This window comes from Anomalospiza imberbis, chromosome Z (genome assembly GCF_031753505.1).
Source record: "Anomalospiza imberbis isolate Cuckoo-Finch-1a 21T00152 chromosome Z, ASM3175350v1, whole genome shotgun sequence".
Classification (NCBI taxonomy): Eukaryota; Metazoa; Chordata; class Aves; order Passeriformes; family Viduidae; genus Anomalospiza; species Anomalospiza imberbis.
The window spans coordinates 52,583,170-52,606,277 of NC_089721.1; the positions used below are offsets into that span (position 1 = coordinate 52,583,170).

Genomic DNA, 23,108 nt, shown 5'->3' on the forward strand with positions numbered 1-23,108 from the left:
CCAGGTACCATACTCGGTTGTGATAGAATTTACATTATTTTTAGGAGTTTTCTCTCTATTATCATAGGAACACAATAAATGTCACATCCTAAGCCTGTAGCAAGCCATATGCAATCTCAGTCGAGAAAAGCAAATTTTGCACCAGACAGCAACATTGTCCAGAGACAGATCCTCCTCTGTGCTGCAAAAATTGGAATTTTAATCCAATTTTTTTTAATTCGAGAAGCATATATGTACAGAATCACAGAATCATAAAATAATTAGGGATGGAAGCGATCTCTGGAGACCATCCAGTCCTATCCCCCCACCAAAGCAGGGTCATCTCCAGCAGGTGACACAGGAATGCATCCAGGTGGGTTTTGAATGTCTCCAGACTAGGAGACTCCATAACCTCTCTGGGCAGCCTGTTCCAGTGCTCTGCCCCCCTCAGTGTAAAGTTCTTCCTCATGCTGAGGTGGAACTTCTTGTGTTATAGTTTATGGCCATTTCTCCTTGTACTACCGCTGGGCGCTACTGAAAAGGATCTGGCACCATCCTCTTGGCACCTGAGTTTGAGATATTTGTATGTATTAATGAGATCCCCTCTCAGTCTTCTCTGAACTACATAAGCCCAGCTCACGCAGTCTCTCCTCGTACGAGAGGTGCTCCTGATCCCAAATCATCGTTGTAGTCTCCGCCGACTCGCTCCCGCAGCTCCTTGTCTCTCTTGTGCTGCGGAGCACAGGACGGGACCCAGCAGTGCCGGTATACGGCAGAGATGTGTCCGTAGGAAGCCCACGGATGTTACAAAGGCGTGTCTATGAAGCGCATTCCCGAAGTACCTCTGCGGGACCCTGTGGGATGCTGCGGGACGTTAGCGTCCTCCTCGCACCCGGGCCCCGCGCTGCTGCTCCCGGCGCCCCCTAGCGGCCGGCTGTGCCCGCACGCCGCCCTCGAGCGGCGCCGTAGTCCCGCCCCCGGGCGCGCGGCACGTGGCTCTGATTGGCCGCGGCGGGGCCGCCCCGCCCCCTGCGCAGGGCCGGCCCTGGCGGCGGGGGCCCGGCTGTCATGGAGGCGCCGGACGGAGCGCGGGCAGCGGCGGCGGGCGCGTCCCTCTGAGGGCGGCGGCGGCGGCGGTGGCGGCGGTGGCGGCGGCGACGACGACGACGACGACGACGACGACGACGACGACGACGACGACGACGACGACGACGGGAGACGGTCCGGAGCGCCCCGAGAAGGTAGCGCGCGGCCTGGCGGGCCTTTCCGGCTGGCTCTGAGCACGGCGGCCGCGGGGGTTTGGTGCCGTGCGGGAAAGGAGGGAGGGGGATGGGGCCGCCCGGGCTCTGGGTGCAGCGGGTCCGGTCGTGAGGCGAGCGGAGGGCTCGGGCTCTCCCCGCTGTCCGGGGCTGGGCCGGAATGCGGCCGTCGCCTTCCCCACTCGGCTGCCTTGAAGGTGCGTGTCTGCGGGTCTTCTGGCGGGAGCCGGGGTCTCTGTACTTGGGATACGCCCCGGAGCGAGTCGGGGGTGCAGCTGACCGAGAAATGAGCGAGAAGAGGATCGTTCTGTGCCTGGTATGGATAACGCGCTGGTAGGCTCAGCCCCCTCCTCCCCGTAGCTTTCCTCAGGGGCCACCGCGCGGCCCGGGAGAGTCCCAGGGAATGCTGCTGGACACCGGCGCGCCATAACAGCGACTTGTTTGGGTGTAGCTGTAGGAAAATACAGTGCGGTTGCTTGTTTGCGAAGTGGGAGGTGAAAACATCGAGAATTCTCCTTTTGCAGATTTGTGATAAACGTAGCCTGCGCTTCGTCAGGACCCTGTCCGGAGTCTCCATGTTTCCCTATCTGGATGAAACTGATGTGAGAAGCTGGGGACATTCTGTTTGGGCTAAGCAGTTCCAATAAGCTCTTGGCTGAAAAATTCAGGTGTGTATCCATCAGGAAGCAGAGAGGTACAGGCTAAATGGATCTAAAGACAGCAGTCTTCAACGCAGCTCGTGATGGCAAGCTGCGGCTCCTTTCCAAGCTACTGGCGAGCAAAACAAGGGAAGAGGTGGCCCAACTGATGTCAGAAAAAACCAATGGTGCCACACCACTTCTGATGGCAGCTCGCTATGGTCACGTCGACATGGTGGAATATTTATTGGATCATTGCTCTGCCTCTATAGAGGTTGGTGGCTCGGTGAATTTTGATGGTGAAACCATCGAGGGAGCTCCGCCGTTGTGGGCAGCATCAGCTGCCGGCCACTTGAAGGTTGTTCAGAGTCTGTTGGATCATGGTGCGTCTGTCAACAACACAACACTGACAAATTCAACGCCTCTTAGAGCTGCCTGTTTTGATGGTCATCTGGAAATAGTCAAATACCTTGTGGAGCACAAAGCAGACCTGGAAGTATCAAACCGTCATGGGCATACGTGCCTGATGATCTCATGTTACAAAGGCCACAAAGAAATAGCTCAGTATTTACTTGAAAAAGGAGCTGATGTGAACAGAAAAAGTGTTAAAGGTAAGTTCGTTTTTTCACTTCCATTGTGGTAAATAGAGGTAAAGTTACTAATTTACTTCTTAAAGAGCCTGGCATCAAAAAAAAAAAATCTACTCATAAAATGTAATATATAAAGTGTTTATAGCTATGTTTTTACTTTTTCTTTTTAATTTACTGGTTTTTAACATGGATTATAAAATTTTTGTTTAAATTGATACATTTTACTCTTAAATCCCTAATTCTTAAAATACTTAGTCAAATGAAGTGTCACATTTATGAATGTGTTAAAAGCTAATAAACTTGCTGACAACCAGTCTGTGTAGTAGGTTGGTCTAGCAACATACTCAAAAACATGAACATGTGTTCTTGTTTTTTGTAGTAATTCTTAATAATTCAAGTATGCTGTACATAAAACTGATCTGTGGCATAAGGCTGGTCTAAGGAAGTGCGCATAAAGGAGAAAAATTATCTTCTGCATTGGAAAATGAATAATCACTTTGCTCTTCACCCATTCTCTCCAAATTACTGAGTAATTTTATACCCTTTTCAGTGTTAGTAAACAAATATATATATATTAGGATTGAAGAAGTGAAGATGTAGGTGACTGTGATCTCAGCAGAAGGACTTCCAGTGGCTCACAAATCTCAAACCCTTTTGCCCCTGTTTACAGTTACTCTAGTGTTACCATGCAAAGTAAATTTCTGGCTTTTTTTCCTGTGATCATAATTAGTTGAACATATAATTTTCTATTATAAATCAGACTTGTATGTTAGCCTTAAAAGCACACCAGTTACTGCAATTTACAGCTAATTTTTTATCTCACTGAGCCAGGATTATGTTTCAGCAGGTTTTGGGTTTTTTAATATATATCAATATATATAAAAACAAATCTGCTAGCAGATTTTTTTGTAGCATAATACTTCTACTGCCTTTTTCAGGCTAACTACATTTGTAACCGTATACTGTACCATTCAGTTTTTTGTGATAAAATATCCTTTGTGTCTAGATTGCTGTATGATACTGGTAAATACCAAATGTGAGAGTAATCTTTAGAAAAGCTGCTTGGTTAAATATGCCTTTTCTCAGCAAATCATTCAAATATCTGAGTTTAGCATAAAGAAAGCTAAACTACAGATTTGTCATGGAGGTGGGCAGAGCAAAATAAATCTTCCTTTGTAAGGGTTTTGAGGTTGCTTATGAATCATCATGGACTTGTGGTAGGATAAAAATGTAATTTTTCTAAATAACGTTCTGGGAATAGCAAGCTAAATATAAAGTGTGTAAGCAACTGAAAACTTGGGGTTTAGTTTTAAACCTATGTCTTTATATGATAGGTGTGAACCAAGCGATGCTCTTAAATATTTGGTATAATAGGGAAAAAGATGTAATTCTGCAGCTCTTTTTCTCCCTCATTTTGTGTTGGTGGAGTAGGCTTTACCTTACTCATCCTTTTTGTTCACTTTATTAGTGAATTAGCATTATTTGTCTTTGTTTAAATGACTGAAGATTTTCTCAGTGCTGTCAATTATTATCTTAATTCCTTTCTACTTACTTTAGTTTCTGTGTGACTTGAATCTAGGCACACAAGCAAAGGTTCTTAAAGTAGATAAATGATCTTTAATTAAAGAAGTTGGATTAAATAGGGTTCAGCTCATTAAAACTCATTTTATACTTTAAACTGTCATGTGTACAATTGGATGTGTGTACGTAATAGCTATCTGTCGGTAATGTGTGGAAATCCCCTCTGGTAGGGCAGGAGCATACTTTTTGGTATCTTTAAGAAGTCTTATCTCTGAAGTTACTGAATAAGCATTGGTGAGGTAAAGCAAGCAAGAAAGAAAGTACTATAAACCCTGAAAGTCTTCTGTGGAAAAGCAGAATAACTGAGGAAAATTGGTAGCAGTAAGTATTGGAACAGTGGCTGAGAGTCAGCAGATAACCTCCTCAGTTTTGTTTTGCAGAAATGCTACTGATTTTAAAATTAGTCCAACAGTATTAATTCTACATTGTCACCCCCCCCCCACCCCCGCAAAGAATCTTGTGTATTACTTTCAGTTTCTTCTACTCCCTGCTATGTACTAAATAGCTAACAGTGTGTCCTGTGCTTGTAGCCGGAAGATAGCAGAGCATCTGAGTGTTCTGCTCCTGGGTAGTAAGAGTTGCTGCCCTTGTATGTGAGTTCTATTTAGACAGGTCCCTTCCTGGACCATGTATAGAGAAGCCTATTCTTCCATGAAAGATGTAAAAAAAAAAAAAAAAAAATTGTTGCATTTAAAATTGCAATGCTCCTTATAAGAGCAGAACTATGTAACTTCAGTAGAGTTGCTGTTGTGGGAGATTTCAGTAGATCCTTTTTCTACAGAAATGAATCCTAACATTTATTATTCTTAGAGTTTGGGGGGGGGGGCAGAATTACTTGACCTATGTCTTGTGATTTTCCACTGGATTTTCATATTGCAAAATAGAACTTAATATACATATTAAACCTCATGAATGTATAGATATGAAAATGTTTCAGTGTTTAACAGTTCCAAGGAAAAATCTTAATACTTTAATATGAAAAAATAGGTACATTTACATGCATCTAAATTTATGAAAGAGTGGTGAAAACATGTGGTGAAATCTTGCTTCTAAAATGCAGAATCCCACAGCTGTGTTTTGAACTATGGAAATTCAGAGTTCAGAGGCTCTTGAAAAAGTTACAAAAGTATGGAAGTGCAGCTAGGAAATGAAGGTGTTCATAAAGATTTCAGAGTGTGTCAGGTAAGATGCTACACTGAGGTGAATGAGGTGAAGTGTAGGTCTGGCAGTGTCGCATGGTAGATGGTGCTGAAGGAGGATATTTGGGTAGATGAGTCCTCAACTGTGAAAGATGGCCAATGGTTCTGAATTTAAAATATGAGCCGTTGATGGCATTTGTTTCTACTGTTTTGCAGATCTGAGCTTTCTCACAGTTTCACTGAATTTCTATATAGGAGTTAGGCCGCAGAACTGTAAGCAAAGAATATTTTAAAAAATATTTTCGTTTACATGAGCAGTGTAAGTGATGGGGACAAACTGATAGGTGGGCTAAGAAGTGTGGGTAGGTTTTATTATTTTGTAATTGTGGAAGACAGCAAAGATATCTGTAGATACGAAGCAGCCTAAGCAATACTTCACAAAGCGAAATAATTTACCACTGTCTCTGATTCATAACTTTAAACACTGTTCTACTGTCATGGCTTAATGCCAGCCAGCAGCCAAGCCCCAGGCAACCACTTGTTCTCTTCCCCACCACTGATACCAGGAACAGAATACTCGTGGCTTGAGATATAGACAGTTTAATAGGGAAAACAAAAACAATGCACACAAGCAAAGCAAAGCAAAACGAGGAATTAATTCACCACTTCCCATGAGTAGGCAGGTGTTCAGCCATCTCCAGGAAGGCAGGGCCCCAGCATGTGTAACACTTGAGAAGACAAACACCATCACTCCAAATGGTCCAGTTTTTCTTCCCTTCAGCTTTATGTACTGACCATGATGTCACATGGTCTGGAAATCCCTTTGGTCAGTTAGGGTCACCTGTCCCAAATGTGTCTTCTACCAATCTCCATGCACCACCATCTTCTTCACCAGCCTGGAAGTACAAACAGCCGAAAAGGTCTTGGTTCTGTGTAAGCCCTGCTGAGCAATATCAAAGCCATCTCTGTATTATCAACCCTCTGTTCAGCACAAATCCAAAACACAAATTCATACTGGCCACTATGAAGAAAATTACCTCAGCTGAAACCAGCAGAAAACTCCTCGTTTAAGAAGCTGAAAATTAAAAATAATGCTTATTGAGTTTCACTTGTAGTCAGTTATCTCTCAGATGGCACGTTTTTATGCTGTTCCTAAAAGTAAGAAGAGTGTGGATAATGTTAGAGTAGCAGAAACACAATTTTTTTTAGAAGGTGGAATCCTAGAACTAAAGCCTCAAATGAAGCACAGTTTTGTCTCTGCCAGATGAGGAGCATGTTCTGTGTCAGCCGCATGCCATTTTCTGTTCTGCTGCATTATGAAGCCTGCCAGTGATTTGTTGTTAGAGTGATGCTACCTTACTATTACCTTCAGAACAGACCACTGCATTCTCAAATACAGCTGATGTGTTTCTGTGCACAGTGTTCATTTGATGATGTGTAGGCAGGGAAATGCTTATTCTTTTAATACAAGTGTCAGTTGTTTTAAGGATTCCATATTACAGATTTAGGCTCTTTGGGACTGTCTTTGTTTGATTTTTTTTTTATTTAGGGTTCAGTATTTCATGTAAGTTCCCCAGCAGAAATATTTTTCATTCAGACTGATTGTAAAGAAATCTTATACTTCTACTTCAATTCCAGACAGGAGAATTAATATCTTGCATTTTGAAAATTTGCAGTGCATATTTTAATAGCTTGTGTTATACTTTATTCTTCTCTGCCAGATTTGCAGAAAGGAAGGAAATAAATCCATTATTGCAGCAGTTAGTGAGTTAGATTATAGATAAAGTATGCATATGTTGGTAGCTAGGATGGGCCAAATGAAAGGGAATTGTAACCTTTTTTCAAAATACGTGCTTGAAAGGCAGGTGTTTTATGTGAACATTGCTGGTAAGTCTTTCCATTGCTCAGTGATCTGGTATATGGTATTTCTCTTCAGAGTGCTTTCTGTGATTTTGTTAGTGGTTTTCACCAACTCTGCCCGCCTTCTGTAGTTAATAGACTCATCAGCTAGTCTAAGGACCGGATTTTCCCCTCCAGAATATTAGAAAATCAGAATTGTGTTTCTAAGAAATGCTGGATTAGGCATTCTCTTAGTTGACTCTTGAGATATGCACAGGAGTGTTTGTTTGCATTAAAAAAAAAAAGAATACTTTGATTCCTTAATTCCATTGGCACAGTATTTGACAGTTTCGTAAAATAATATGGTAAACAAGGTTTGTTGACTTTCTTTCCTCATTTTGGGAAGTATAGACGCATACAAACCTCTGTCTCTATGGGTATTTATACCCAATTGTATTATTGGGTATCAAGGGCTAGTGCTATTTCAGTACTATTGTTTATAAGGAGTACTGGAAGGTGTAACACTCAAACCTGCTGGCAATGGAAAAAAATCATTTACAGACATAGCAGACCCAGAAGTAGGGGGATTATAGAGAGTCATGCTATTTCCTTTATGATAAGTGTGGTTTAGTGTTAAAAATAATTAATTTTCTTGTGCTGTAAACATTAGGGAGTCTGTACAGGTTTGTTTTCTTCTGAGGGTGTTTGTCTTCTCTGGTTGCCAAGGTTCATAGAAGCATTGAGGGGGGCAGGGAGCAGGTAAAAAAATCCCAAAACAAAGGTCCTTAGGTTCTGTTTCTTGTTGTTGTTGCTTTTTTTTTTTTTTTTTTTTTTTTTTTTTTTAATTCTCCCTGTGAACAAACACTTGCTCTAAAAATGTGCTGTGTCTTTTTTTTTTTTCTGGGAAGGGGTTTACTTTTTTTCCTTTTTTGGTAGGTATTACATGGTACAGGACTCTGAAACTTGTAGATATTTTGTATGTGACTGTGTGCGGAAACTGAACTCCAGGAGGAATGTCTGTAAGATAAATAAGGAAGATAAAGATACAATTTAAGTTTAATTCTGACTAAAAAGTTTTTGTTTAAATTAAATCATTCACAGAATGCTGTTATTCATGTAGTAATTGATAATCTTGATAATACTAGTTCTCTTGAAGTATTTCAGTGAGCAATTATTCCCTTATATCATATGGAAATTAGATTAAAATAAATTGTTGAGATTAGCAGTTCTTTGCATTTTTAGTTAGTTTCTTGAAGGAAAGACATTTCGTTTTTATTTACTATGCAAACTAAGTGTTAGGATGTATAACAGTTTTCTTTTGCACTGTCCATGTTTGTATCTATCTGGCAATACTTTTAAATCAGTAAAGACTCTTGGAAGATGGATTTGTTTCAAGTGTGTGGTAGAAAAAGAAACAAATGTTACATGAAAAATTTCACTTTATAAAAGTGATCAATTCATTTGTAAGGCTGCAAAAATATATACAGCTGGTTAATTTTACACATTGGTCAGTCATTTAAATGAAATATTTTTATTTCTTTTGTTTTTAATGATCTTGGATAGAAAATCAGATTGGTGTTAAGTTTTAATATAAGTTTTACAACGTGGAAATCTGGTAAAATATTTTGGAAGTATTAGGAAGTGGATGCACTTAATTGCTCGCAAATCAAGTCAAATCACTTTCTGTGTCATGGCTTCATTTTCTTTCATTCCCTTGTCACAAGCTATCAGTCTGTTTTGGGAATTACTTGCTACTGACATAGAAAGGCCTGTCCTCCTTATGAATTTGAATACCCATCCTCGCTCCAGTAAGCTTTTGTAAACACTGGGTAGTTAGTTTTGTGACACATGAAATGTTTCTGAAATGTTCATAACTCCTTTTAAAGGAGTCCTGTTAACAAAAGAGTAAAGTGTGAAGACAATGCCAACTAGCCATACCTTTTTCCGTACTTATATCTGCAAGATTTGGAAGGACTGGAGTTAAGGTTATTCTGTTTCTTTTTGCCATTTTTAATGAGGAAGTTATTAGGTAATATGAATAGTAAAGCTTTATACAGACAGAAGCAGTTTGTAAGCACTATTAGCAATACAATATATAGTGAAACTTAATATTTAGCAGAGAAGTATCAGGACTACCAGAATCATCTGTAGTCCAGTTTTTTGTCTGTGCAAAGAGGAACCTTTCATGTTATGGTAACAATAGCTGTCTTTGATATGTGATTAAATTCCTGCTGGTTATTTTCCTACTTAAAATTGATTTCAAAAAATTAGATGAAACCTACTTTTCAATAATTACTCCCATCTTTAAAAAATTACTTTAATTTGACCAAACCCATCATATGTCTCTTTGAAAATTACTTGTCAAAGAGAATGACCTTCAAATTACTTTTGATTTTTTTTAACCTTTTTCCTTCTAATTACAGCAATAGTTATAACATTGGTTTTTTTTAATTTTTTACTGAATAAATAATGTTGCAAAAATTGAATTAACTTCTGAATTGTGTTCAGCCACTGTTTATCACGACAGATGACATGGTCACTATAGTGACACTATAGACAATGTAATGTTTTGAAATCGATGAGTTAATTCACAGAATAGTGGTTGATTTCCTGTGTTTATTTGTTCAATTCCTGGTCAATTTGTGGCCAATATGTGGCCTTTGATTTGCACGTTAAGGCTGCTCTCATGTTTTCTTTCAAATTCGTCCTCTAATATAGCAAGTGATACTTGCTAGGTACAGATGGCTGGCTGTGTTATTTCTTAAGGCTGGGGCTTATGTTTGGGTTATTTTTTAAGTTGGTAACTCTCAACAATCTTTTTACTCCTAGGCACTTTACTATGGAAACTTGTGTTTCTTACGAAGTATTCTTCCCACTGCTGTATCTGTACTATCCAATCAAACTTCAGTGAGGTGCAGCCACTGTATAAAAATTAGTGGTGATGGCCTTGCATTAATAGTTTATACATGGCATAATTAAAGCTGTAATTATTTTAATTCTAAGGGCTACTGCAGTATAAACAACTGGAAAATTGCACTACTTTTGATAAGTTGTTGAACTGTAAACAGTACTTGTAATACCAGTAAATAAATCTAAATTGTTTCAAATTTAGAGCATCCAATTGGAAAGAGCAGTGAAATTCCTTGGAGTTTTAAGCGTGCATACAGACTGCTGGATTTAGTTTACATGGCCAATGGCCAAGCTTATTTTGTGTGGATTTTTTTCAGTCATAGTGTGTATGCCTGTCAATTGATAAAAGAGTGTCAAAAGCAGCATTACGTGGTGATGGATCTGAAGTATGTAATATGCATAGCTGGCACTGTTGCATTTGTCAAAACTAGCAAAATATAAATTAACAGCGGTGAAACAATAGTAAGAACTTTGACATCACTGATGCCTTTTGGCTTATTTATCTTTAATATGCTTCTATGTTGCTATTTTTAAAATACATTAAAAATATGTATTTGAAGAAAGACACAGCTGTCAGTTGCAGAGCTCTGCTGTGAAGGATAGTGTATGGAGTTGAGTACACCCTGAAACAGCTGTTAACCACTGGCTCAGCAAATACCCATGTGCGTCTGGTTTTGCCTTTATCAATAAATACAGAACTGAAGATGGTCTGAGGGACCAGCTATTCTTTAATTCTGAATTAACTGCTGTTGTTTCATTTTAACTAGACTTTCAGCAGCATAGCAAGAAGAATAAGTGTATGTGTATTGGTAAGTTTGTATATAGGTCTGCATTTGACATCTTCCTCTCTTAGGAATGTCAAGGTCTTGTCCTTTCTCAGTTTGCATATTGACAGTTTTCTAGTCTGTGATGTCAGATAAAGACAGAGAGAGCTATAGTTGATAAGCTATGTATGCCAAATTTGCCAACTTTCAATCCACCTAAATTTGCTTAAATCTCTGCTCCTGCAATTGAAAATTTTGTTAGTCTAGGTAGAGATTGTAGTGTGGCCAGGCCTATAACTGACTTAGTGCTATTAATGTTAAAAATTGCCTGAGGTATTAGAAAGATGAAAAATCACTTCCCTTTGAATGAACTGGATTTAACTTTATGAATCTTGATCTAACAGGTCGATTCATATGCCACTTTGTGTTGGGATGTCTTCCTCAGTTTACCTGTTAGTAAATGATAGTAAAATCACTGGCCACTATTTTGAAATGATTCAGGAAAAGACAATTTTGAAAGTTAAGTTCACTGTCAATAAATGAAGCAATTCAGTATGTTTTATGTGTTTTTCTTTTTTAATATTTGAATTTTGCTCTTAAAATATGATTTGGGGGACAAAGTATGTTCGTACCTCTGGTATAATTGCAAAAACCTGAGTCATAACCTTTAGAAAATAATTTTTTTACTCATGTTTTATATGAATTTGATTAATGTGTCAGCTAAATTTGAGGGCCCCATTCACTGTTCCTGAAGTCATCCTCTAAATCCAGGGCAGATGGCAGTTTATCTGTATTATTAAAGACTGAGGCAAAGGAAAGCATTGAGTGTCTCTGCACTTCTTCACCCTTAATAGTCAGATGACCACCTTCAATCAGACTGGCATTTTCTTTAGACCTCCTTTTTCTTCTAGTGTACTTTAAAAACCCTTATTGTTGTCTGACACAATACTGGTCAGTTTCAAGTCTAATTGAGCTTTGGCCTTTTGCATCTTGTCCTCAGAATATATGAACCGCTGTCAAATTCCTGCAAAGCCTAACCTTGTTTCCAGACAGCATACAATTTCTTTTTCCTCCCAAGCTCCAAGAGGAGTTCCCTGTCCAATCAAACTGGTCTCCTGTCCTGTTTGCTTGACTTTTGATACAATGGAATTGCTGACTCCTGTGCTTTTATGTAGTGAAAAATTCCATTTTAAATCTGGTTTGGGGTTTTTTCTTAAACCTGTTTAATTTTTTCAGATAAAAATATCAAACATTTTGATTTTTTATAACTTCCTGTCAGCCTTGCTTTCATAGTACATAAATGGGGGAACAAAAGCTATTTTAAAATAATTAATATTTGGGGGGTTTTAACTTTTTTTTTAACTATTAGCATGATAAGATTTGGACTCTTAATTTGATATGATTTGTGTAATTGTGTTTGTTCTCTTGCAGGAAATACAGCACTACATGACTGTGCAGAATCTGGAAGTTTGGAGATCATGAAGATGCTTCTCAAGTATTGTGCTAAAATGGAAAAGGATGGTTATGGAATGACTCCCCTTCTGTCAGCCAGTGTGACAGGCCATACAAATATAGTGGACTTTCTGACCCAGCATGTACAGACTAGTAAGGCTGAGCGCATAAATGCCCTGGAACTTCTAGGAGCAACATTTGTGGACAAAAAGAGAGATCTGCTTGGTGCTTTGAAATACTGGAAAAGAGCTATGGAAATGAGATACAGTGATAGGACTAATATCCTCAGCAAGCCTGTGCCACAAACACTAATTATGGCTTATGATTATGCTAAAGAGGTAAACAGCTCAGAAGAGCTAGAAAATCTTATTGCAGACCCAGATGAAATGAGAATGCAAGCATTATTAATTAGAGAACGCATTCTTGGCCCTTCACACCCAGACACATCCTACTATATTAGATACAGAGGTGCTGTGTATGCAGACTCTGGAAACTTCAAGCGTTGCATCAATTTATGGAAGTATGCTTTGGACATGCAGCAGAGCAATCTTGATCCGCTAAGCCCTATGACAGCCAGCAGTTTGCTATCATTTGCTGAACTTTTCTCCTTCATGCTTCAGGATAGGGCAAAGGGCCTGCTAGGCACTACTGTCACTTTTGATGATCTAATGGGTATACTGTGCAAAAGCGTTCTTGAAATAGAACGGGCCATGAAACAAACCCAGTGTCTTCCTGATCCAATACAGCTAAACAAAGCTCTTTCCATCATTTTGCATTTAATTTGCTTGTTGGAGAAAGTACCTTGCAGCTCAGAACAGGAACATTTTAAGAAACAAACTATTTACAAGTTTCTTAAGCTTCAGCCTAGAGGAAAGAATAACTTCAGTCCACTTCACCTTGCTGTTGACAATAATACTACATGTGTCGGTCGCTATCCAGTTTGTAAATTCCCCTCTCTACAAGTTACTGCTATCCTGGTGGAATGTGGTGCTGATGTAAACGTCAGAGACTCCGATAACAACAGTCCCTTACACATTGCTGCACTGAACAACCATCCAGACATCATGAACCTTCTTATCAAGTCAGGTTCACATTTCGATGCCACAAACTCCTGTAAACAAACAGCTAGTGATTTGCTGGATGAGAAGGAAATAGCAAAGAATTTAATCCAGCCCATAAATCATACTACTTTGCAGTGTCTTGCTGCTCGGGTAATAGTGAATCATAACATATCCTATGCAGGGCATATCCCTGAAAAACTAGAGAACTTTGTTTTGCTCCATAGATGATAGTGTGGCGTTCCAGAGTACTGTTTTTGAAGCACGACATGGTGATATTTTCCTTGAGCACTGTTGTGATACACCAGCGTTCCCTTAGCTTGCTCCATTTTGCTCTCATTGGCTAGTGTTGTTAGCATCAGATCTGCAGAGTTGGTTACCCAGTATTTAATATGAATATGCCATATAATATATTTTGTGGATTATTTAGAAATGTAATGCCATATTTAGACTCTAAATTGTTTGCCAAAGGCTTGTCTTTTCTGGTCTTATTTGCCTGTTGGGTGTTTGGACTGAGTTGAGTATTTTCCACTGATGTCTTTTTACTATAACTGTTATGTGAATTTTATACAGTTGGAAGGTCATCTTTTTTGGTTTTGCTTGAGCGATCCTGCTCCTACTCTCTTCTTTTTCTATGGACTCATTGCTAAACTGTGCAAGTTGTATGGACTTGGCAACATTTGCAACTACCATAAGTGCTTTTATCTTCTCTATGCACTGGCTTAAACATGACTGTTGTGTGTGAGCATATTTCTATGCAGCACTTAGCCAATTTCAACTTAAATGCCAATCTTGTTTTGCAGTTTGTTTAGAGCTCTCTTGAGAATGCTGTCTTCATAGCATGATGAATTTTGGAGTTACTTATCAGCTCTCCAAACTTGGGTTGACTTTTTTGACTGCTGTAACTGAGGTTGCTTTCATTTGATCCTCTGGAACTTTTTCCTAAATGGGGAGAAGAAAATACTGCTTTTTCTGATTGTAGTCCACTTGAACTTTAAATCTGAAACTTGTTCTGTTGCATTGTGCAGATGGGGGAAGAGTATTCATGATGTACAACTGATACCTTCACCTCTGCACTAGCGTCTTGCTTGTGCTGGTTATGTGACTAGATGTGAAGTTTGCTCAAAGTTTAACCTCAGTCCTTAATAATACACTTCTATGAGAAATAGATCAAATATATGCTCTGCTTTAAAATCTGCAAATCAGCTTTAGCTACAAAAGAAAACTAAAGCATGTTGATGGCATGATGTTTATCAGTCCAGATCTAGACATCATATAGTATAGTAAGTGGCTGTCTGCCAGGGTATTGAAAGTTCTATAGCAGTGTCCTTTTTTTCTTCATTTTTAGTATCTTTATAAATACTTGCATGGATTTTTCATCTCTGCTATGTCAGTTGTATTTAACAAAAGCAGAAGTTCTGTTGTGTATATAGCTCCTATTAAAGTACCTATTTTTTATAATATTTGCACAACAGCTCAGCTTTTGCAACAGAAAGGGCTCTTTTGACTTGATAAGAAGTCTATAAATGGAGATCATAAATGTGAGTGTGATTCAGGTAATTAATATAATTCAGCACTTTACTGTTGATTTATAGTAGGATTTATTATGGCACATTAGCCCTATAAATGTCTTAAAGTGAAATTAATTTCTGTTGGATAGGATACAGTTTACTTGCAAATTTAGTCATCTAGTGTTTTGGGTATTATTGGCTTAATGTTTCATCTCAGTTGTGGGCAGTAAGTGTACCTATGGGGTTCTTGCTCGAGAAATCCAACAGCTGGTTTTATACCTTTGTCAGAGATAAGATATATTTAGACTCCAAATTGGTTAGGTTAGGAGGGTCTTTGTAGTACTTTAATTTTTAAGTTGATGTTAGAACACTTTTGTCATTTGTGGTTGAACTTGAAGAAGAACATGTCTTGGGAGCACATAAGAATAGCCCTTCCTTGTTTTTGTTCTGTTTTGGCATTCCTGCCAGTGTATGGCAGTGTACAGGTGCCTACTAGCTTAGCCATTTTTGCAAAAATTATGGGGATGTTTTTAAGCAAAGATATGTTGAAAGCAGTGCTGTTTGTGTATTGTCACTACCAGACTTGCTGTTTTGAAGCAATTTTCTCTGGTTTGTCCCTTGCTGTGTCTATGTTGTATACTATTACGAGAATCATAGAATCATTTAGGTTGGAAAAGATCCTTAAGATCATTAAGTCTGACCCTTAACCCAGCACTGCCAAGTCCAGCACTAAACCATGTCCTTAAGTGCCACATCTACATGTGTTTCAAATACCTCCAGCCATGGTGACTCAACTGCTTCCTTTGGGTGGCCTGTTACATTGGTTAACCACTCTTTCCATTAAGAAGCTTTTCCTAGTATCCAATCTGTATCTCCCCTTATTCAACTTGAGGCCATTTCTCCTTGTTGTATCACTTGTTACTTGGGAGAAGAGGCCAACCCCTGTCTTGTGAAGTAATTGTAGAGCGTCCTGAGTTCTCCACTGAATCTCCTTCTCTCCAGGCTGAATAACCCCAGCTCCCTCAGCTGCTCCTCATCAGACATGTGATCCAAACCCTTCCCCAGCTCCACTGCCCTTCCCTGGACATGCTGTGGCACCTCGATCTCTTTTCATGTAATGAGGGACCCAAAACTGAACACAGCACTTGAGGCATGGCTTCACTGGTGCCCAGTGCAGGGGACAATCACTGCCCTGATCCTGCTGGCCGCATTATTGCTGATACAGGCCAGGATGCAGGTTTCTCTAGCATCACACAAGACTAAACTCTAGTCAATTGACTGAATTGCTGTGATTTGTAATGCTTAGGACACGTGCCACTCAGCTTTTCATTTGTGAGGACGTGTAGTTTGGTTTTTGAATTTATACATTTTAATGCTTTTCTGCTGCTCTGTAGGTGGGGATAATCAGCAAATTATACCATGCTAGAATTATACTTCAAGTCATAAAAGTAATTATTTTTGTATAGTCATAGAGAAAAGGATTTTTAGAGTTTTTTTACTTTGGAATCTGTCCTGCTCTTTGGTGGTTTTACTTTAAATTTCTGTCTTTATAACTGACAATTGCCCTGTTTAAAATTAGTTAGTTGTTTGTTCAGCCTGAGAAATAGAATAGAACAAATAGAAATACAGGGAGACCTTATATAGGACCTTCCAGTACCTAAAGGAGGATACAAAAGAGCTGGAGGGAGACTTTTTACAAAGTCATGGGGTGAAAGGACAAGGGGGAATGGCTTTAAACTGAAAAGGGTGAGATTTAGCTTAGATATAAGGAAGAAATTGTTTACTGTGAACATGATGAGGCACTGGTGAAGGTTGTCCAGAGGAGTTGTGGATGCCCCATTACTGGAAGTGTTCAAGGCCAGACTGGATGGGGCTCTGGTCCAGTGGAAGATGTTTCTGTTCATGGCAGAGAGGTTGGAACTAGGTGATCTTTAAGGTCCCTTCCAACCCAAATCATTCTATGAGTTATGATTATTAGTCCAGAAATATAATGTTAAAAATTTTAGTTGTTAGCATTTTTTAAAATGGAAAGCATTCCCAAAAGTGAAAGCATATCACGATTAGTTCTGTGTAAATCTAGTGAATATTGCTACAAGAAAGGCTTACTGTGTTAGCTGCTCTTTAGAAACAAACCAGGCTATTAGTACATGCTGACTTATTGCAGGAATTTCTGTGTAAATATCTACTGATGTACATCAATCCAAAAGATTTATCACCTCCATGCTGAATTTAATTTTTCATGGCGATGAAGCTTTCTGCTGAAGAGAATACTTATCTTGCCAGATAACTTGGACTTAGGTGTCCTGTCAGATGAGTTCATGCATTTTTGGTCACTTTGCATTTACACCTATGTGTTTACACTACTCTGTTTTATTTATCTTAATTTTAATTTAGTAATATTTTTAACTCATTCTTTTACCATTGTTCTTCCTATTTGGCCTTTTTTTCTGATGAAACACATTGCTTCTGAGCTACTGACACAGAAAAATGCTGAGAACACTGCAGAAATAATTATATGCCCTTCAGGGATGAAACAGGTTTTAAATTGATTAAACAACTTACAGGTATCGCTCCCCTAGAGACAAAGGAACTGATACCTCCTTGCTTGTTGAGACCTCTAATTTGCATTTTTGGGAAAAGGGATAAATGCATAGAGCAGCTTTTCTTCTGATAGTTGTGGGTTTCAACTGAAGTATTTCAATAAGGAAGATGAAAAATATTCTCATTAAAAAATCTAAAATTACGTTCCTATTTTTGTATCACTTAGGCTGGTAACAAGATTCCAGCTGTCTGTAGTGTCTCCATTCTATTTGTTAAGTGCAGTGTAAAGACATTTTCTGAAATGCAATTGTGGTTATTTTTCCATATATACTAAACAACACCCCCTGGATAGGAAGTAGTCTTGTGTTGTTCCTAAGTCCACAAAGTCTTTTAACAACTGTTTTGCAACTGGTTAAAATCAACCTCTTTCAATTTTTACAAACACTACTTTAAAGAAAGCAATGCAGTGATATAGCAAAATCCTTAAAGGAGGATTTGTAATTAGATAAAAACCTTTTGAGGAAAAGCGTGCCTCTCCTCAGCTTTGTATCAGCTGCAAGGTGACAGTGGCGGGATATGGATGCTCTCGAAATAGCTTTGAAATGCTTTGAAATATAGAGTGGAATGACTGTTATACTCTAAAATGTTGAGAAGCATGAAAAAGTAGACTAAACACTAATTTTGCCTTCTGTGACTACAATGACACCAACTGGTATTTAACACTTAAAAGTAATTTTGATGAGAGACATACTAGACTGCTCATATTTCTTGCCTTTGAGTGTAAAAGCGACTGTTGAGCCCTCAGTGAGGGCAGAGCGAAAAGCTGTTGTTGGTTTGGTATTAAATAATGTTATATTTGTGTTCCATTCTATTGCAAAGACTTCCTATGCAGGGCTAGCTCCGTGTATGGAAATACTGCAGTTTCTTTTTTACGTGAAGTAATTTAGCTTTAACAGTAATGTAAAAAAAAGAATAACAAGCATATTTCTTTGCTCCTACTCTCTTTAGGCTCCAAATGCAGATTACATTAAAAATATGTTTTGGAGAACACCTGTCCAAGTGTGCTTTCTTTAGGGTATTGCAGTATGGGTTGGTAAACTACTTTTCCTGTTGAGTAGCTAAATGTGAATGCTACAGCTTCAACCTTCCTGTCATTAAGAATTGTACCTTAAGCAAAAGGTCATATTATATGCTCTTTCTTTCTCTGAAATTATGGTCTGGCAAAGCCTTTAAATTTCAGTGGTGGGTAGTAGTAAAGAAAAGGCTTAAACTGGGTGATACAGGAGAAATTATTTTCCCACTCTCTAGAAAAACATTTAGTCATACTGTTAACTGAAGGGAAACAGTACTTCCAGTTTGTAACCTAAAAGTAGATAGCAATGCCTTGTAAGAAGTAAGCAGCAGACAGTTTTGAAGAAAGTTGGGCAAATTAATTTTCTTCTTCAAGCTTTTGAAGGGTCTTCCATATTGCATTAACAATTTGAAAAATAGAGGAATATAACATTTCAAGGGTGAGAGAAGCAGAAGATTGTTATTAGAGGCAGCTGGAGAATTGAAGACTTTGAAGAAAATTACCATTGTAGTTTCAAAATACTTTTATAGTTAGGCACAGTAGTCACAGTCCTATCCTATAAGGAAGTGTACATTTCAGAGAGCTGTAACTTTAGATTAGGCCTGATCAGTAACAATAGGATCAAAAAAGATGAGGCTCTGAATGAGGAAAACTGCTCCAGAACATTCCGGTAGAATAATTGTCACACAGATGGCTTTAGTGAATTGAATGTAGATTCACTTAATTTGGAAAGGGAAAAACTGGAAAGCATAATTTACATCATTATTCATCTTTCTGCAGTTGCTGATAATGAAAGATGTCTGCTGTTACCTAAGCTGTGTAACCATCAAAAAATGGCTTCTTGGCAGTAGCAAGTGCTGGCTGGTGCTTGAGGACCAAAACTCATCATACAAAATAGTGCAGGATTAGGGCAAAAGAGACCAAGTGTGAGGTATGTTGCTCTGGCAAATGCAATATTTTTGTTTGTTTTGCACATAACATCCAGAGGACCAGATTCCATCCACAGTGAACAGCAGAAGGCCCTTCTCCCCCACTCCAAATTCTTACCTTGAAGTTGATCTCGAGCATTCAGAAAAATTGAGGAGCTATACTCAGAAGTTATGGACAACAGTTTTGAGCTATGCATACAGGGGAAAAAAAGAATTACTTTCTGATTCATCTAAGTGTCTGTCAGAAGCCAGTCAGTGTGAGGCAATGTAAATTATGAAAATGGCAAACACATCTCCCATCAGATCATAAGACATGATCATGACACATGATCTGGATTTCTCTGAAGTTCAAAGGGTTGCTTCTATCCTATCTCCTGAAGATTTATCAAGTCATAAGTTCCTTACTAAAAATACTCCTTAGGAAGTTATTTGGAATTCCCATCTATCACTAATTAGAAACCTAATTCCCATTTGAAATACATGTTTCCTAGCTTTGTATGTGTGATCTTCTCATAGTTTCAGTACTTGTCAGTCCTTCAGAGAGTGTTGTCCTCTCTCAGCCTTCATGTGGTTAGGCTAAATCAACTAACCAAAAGAACTCCCAAGCTGTAAGAATAAGCAAAAACCAGAATAATCTAGAATTGAGTAAGCTGACAGAATGGTTTGGTTTTCCCTTTTCCCCTCTCTTGATTATACACTACCCAAAAACCCCCAAGATCCACTGGTTCACTAAACACTTCTTGCTACTGAACCTGCAATTGAAATTGCCAATTCATTCCTTTTTACAATGGGAGGGAGTTTTTTTTACATTAAACAGCTGATTGCTTTCATTTCAGATTCTGTAGGTTGTATTGTCCTCTTCAAATATATTAAGTGCCTGGATGTTGCTTTGTTCCATTCACACACACCATTATCCTAACTGGAATGTGAGGCAAAACGTTCAGTGAATGAGCCAGACTTGGATTAGTTTTTATTTCCATCCCATAGTTTAAAAATAGTGAACTTGCCTTTTTCTGCTTTCTCTTTGCATGTGTGTCTACCAAGCATTTTATTGGCCAGCCTGTACTTTTTATTGGCTTGCCTGTAAGATGGGGGTCCTCCTGGGATGACAGTGCTCTTTCTGGTTTTCTGGCTAAGGGAAGCACATCTGCTTTATCAGGTTTTGTTTTCCTGTAAAGCATGAAATGGAAACTTCAGGGAGTTAAAAACCAAAAGAAATAAGCAAAAAAAACCTAAAAGAAAACTCAACAAAATCCCAACCAAAATAAAAGCCCAAACAATCAAAAAACAACAAACAAAAATTTGCCAACAAAACCCTTAAAACCAAACTAGAAAACAGGACCTGCTGTAAATAAACAAAATATGTTGTGTGAGGCAGATACCCTGTGGGCTGCTACAAGGAGTGTGGATGGCTTACTTCCAGTCCCTCCTGGTGGTACCTTAGGGCCAGACAGCAGATAGTTCTGTGAGAAGGCTTCTCCGTGCAGGATGCATGCACCCCAGCACTGCTGTGCAGATCAGGGTTGTGCTTTTCAAATGAGTCTCCCAATTGTCCATCCTTTGCTTGTTTGGGTTTGTGTCACTGAATTGTCTTACTGCACAACCTGTGTTGATTTTGAATGCACCTGACCTTAAAGAAGTGTTCCAAAAGCTCACCTAACAGGCTTTAACCACTAATGGCTGTACAGTTCATGGGAGCAGACTATAAGTTATTCTGTAACCCTCATATCTTCTCCCATTCCTCCTCTGCCCCCATGGAGTGTCACAGACTTTTGATCCTTGGCATCAACTCCTTCATTCTACAGATGTCCTTTTTAATACAAGTGTAACTGTTGCTCTCAGTTTTTCTTCTGATGTTAAACATAAGTTGACAAGTACACTGGCTTGTTTTTCCTCTTGTTTGTAGGTGGTTACTGCCTATCGTGTGTAACATCACATAACCCATGTTCTGCTTTAAGCTGGGTCATGAAAATGAGATAATGTAGTTGATTGCTAAAGGTGGATCTACCACATCATTAACTGTTGGAAAATGAGTCAGCTGTGCCACATGCAATGCTGATACTTCTTCCTGACAGCATGACTGGTCTGTAGCAAGAAATAGGGCTCAGATCATCTGACTCCAGGGACTTTAATTTTGAGATTTTTTGCTCCAGGTAGGTTTGACATCGGTAGTTTTATAAATGAAGACTCTAGATTAAAAAAAAAAAATCTTAGGGAAATAAAGCTAATGTTATTGCAAAGTTTTAATGTGTGCATCTATCCTTCCTCTCCTTAGTTTTTCAACATATTAAGCCAGTTTAATAAACTCAACAGAAATAGAGCAGCCGATGTGTGTCTGTAACTTCCTTGAGAACACCAGAGTGAGCAGATAGCAGAGTCCATACTAACAGTTCCCACTGAAGGAGAGGATTTGGCAGGAGCTTGGCTCTTATTAGGCATGAGAGAATCCACACAGGAATTAAAATATTTAGGACCATGAGAAAGTCTTTGATCACAGCCCAGGCCTTACTAGAGAGCACCAGATCTGGTCACTGTTCAGAATGTGCCATACTTGCATTACATCATATGCAGTCAGTCCACCCGTTCATCAAGGTGGTAGCATCTGAGCATCAGATTATCCTGGTTTGTACAGTCAGTGTCCTGAGTTTGCTGTAATGGCACAGAATGTAAATTAAAATTGGCCAAGCTGCACAAAATTGAGAAACTCTGGGACTTTCTATGGCTGTATACTGACTATATTATTAGACATGCCAAAATGATTTGAAGTTAATTCTGTTGAGTAGTTATTATTGCCTTCTAAGCAGGCTGGGAGAAACCATGACTCCCAGTTCATCTATAAGAGTTCTGAACATGTTAGCATCATGATTTTTATTGATCTTTGTAGAAGTAATGAGTAAGACCAGAGTGTGATCTTCCTTTTTCAAAATCCTTCATTTTAGTTGGCAAGTCTGGAAACTGTTGTATTAGAAAGCTCAAAGTGACACGAAATCTGTAAGAGGAAACCTGTATCTGTTGAAGAAAGTTCTGTGGCAAAATGGATCTGGCACTTTTGATGTCTTCTCTCTGCTGAGCCTCCAGTGGAAATTTTCCTGATAGCCCTGCTTCTGTCCATACCTTGTCTTAATTTTCTGGCTCTCATGGATTCTTTGTGCAGCAGTGTTTCTCCAGCTGTAATACCTTGCCCTCCTGCCCCTCTGAAAGCTGCAGGGTATGGTGACTGCCCTTGCCCTCAGCTGCCATTGAAAGCCAGCTGCTGAACTAGCCAGCCCTTCTCTGACAGTGATGTCTAGGAAAGTCCAGTGCAGGTGATATGCAATGGCAGCTATTTAAAAATAAAAATTAAATGCTCAGATTTCCCTCCATCCTTTGTGACCCTTTCTAAATGTGCCGTCATTGCTTCTTATCATCATCATCATCGTATTCTCTGCTGCCTGCCTTTACTGTTCCCAGTTGCTCCGTTGAGCTTCTTACCTCCCATTGTTCCCCTGCTGCCATTGTGACCGAGTCAAGCCTGCATTGAAATGGGAAATGCTTGGGGAGATTTTGGCACTGTTATGCCTTAGGCAGCTTGTGCTGTTTCTAAGCTGTGTCAGTTGGGAAGAGGAAAGGCTGGAAGAAATTCAGGATTCAGCTTGCTTGTTCTTTCTTCATATGTCTGGTAAGGGTGCTTAGCCTCCTGTCATGGTTTTGCCCCAGCAAGCAGCCAAAACCCAGGCAGTTGTTCACTCACTCCCCCGCCAGTGGGAGACAATTGAAGGGTAAAAGTCAGAAAACACATGGGTTGAGATAAAGACAGGTTAATAGGGAAAGCAGAAGCCACACATGCAAGCAAAACAAAACAGGGAA

At 39.2% G+C, this 23,108-nt stretch overlaps 1 protein-coding gene across 2 annotated transcripts; it reads left to right on the forward strand.

The window, feature by feature from the left end:
- Positions 1-1,196: 1,196 nt before the first annotated feature.
- FEM1C (fem-1 homolog C) lies at positions 1,197-19,236 on the forward strand. 2 transcript variants are annotated; one of them, XM_068176096.1, is made up of 3 exons: positions 1,197-1,220; positions 1,763-2,487; positions 12,131-19,236. In XM_068176096.1, the coding sequence occupies exons 2-3, from the start codon at positions 1,944-1,946 to the stop codon at positions 13,438-13,440; spliced, it is 1,854 nt and encodes a 617-aa protein (XP_068032197.1). In that variant the 5' UTR covers positions 1,197-1,220; positions 1,763-1,943; the 3' UTR covers positions 13,441-19,236. The 2 variants fall into 2 exon arrangements, with proteins under 2 accessions (XP_068032197.1, XP_068032196.1); XM_068176095.1 differs by lacking the exon at positions 1,197-1,220 and having other exon boundaries at positions 1,330-2,487.
- Positions 19,237-23,108: the final 3,872 nt, after the last annotated feature.

What these genes read in the sequence shown, in the direction of transcription:
- FEM1C (XM_068176096.1), top strand. Translation starts at nt 1,944, where the DNA reads ATGGATCTAAAGACAGCAGTCTTCAACGCAGCTCGTGATGGCAAGCTG. An exon ending in GAACAGAAAAAGTGTTAAAG is followed by an intron (nt 2,488 to 12,130) that starts GTAAGTTCGTTT and finishes GTTCTCTTGCAG; the next exon opens with GAAATACAGCACTACATGAC.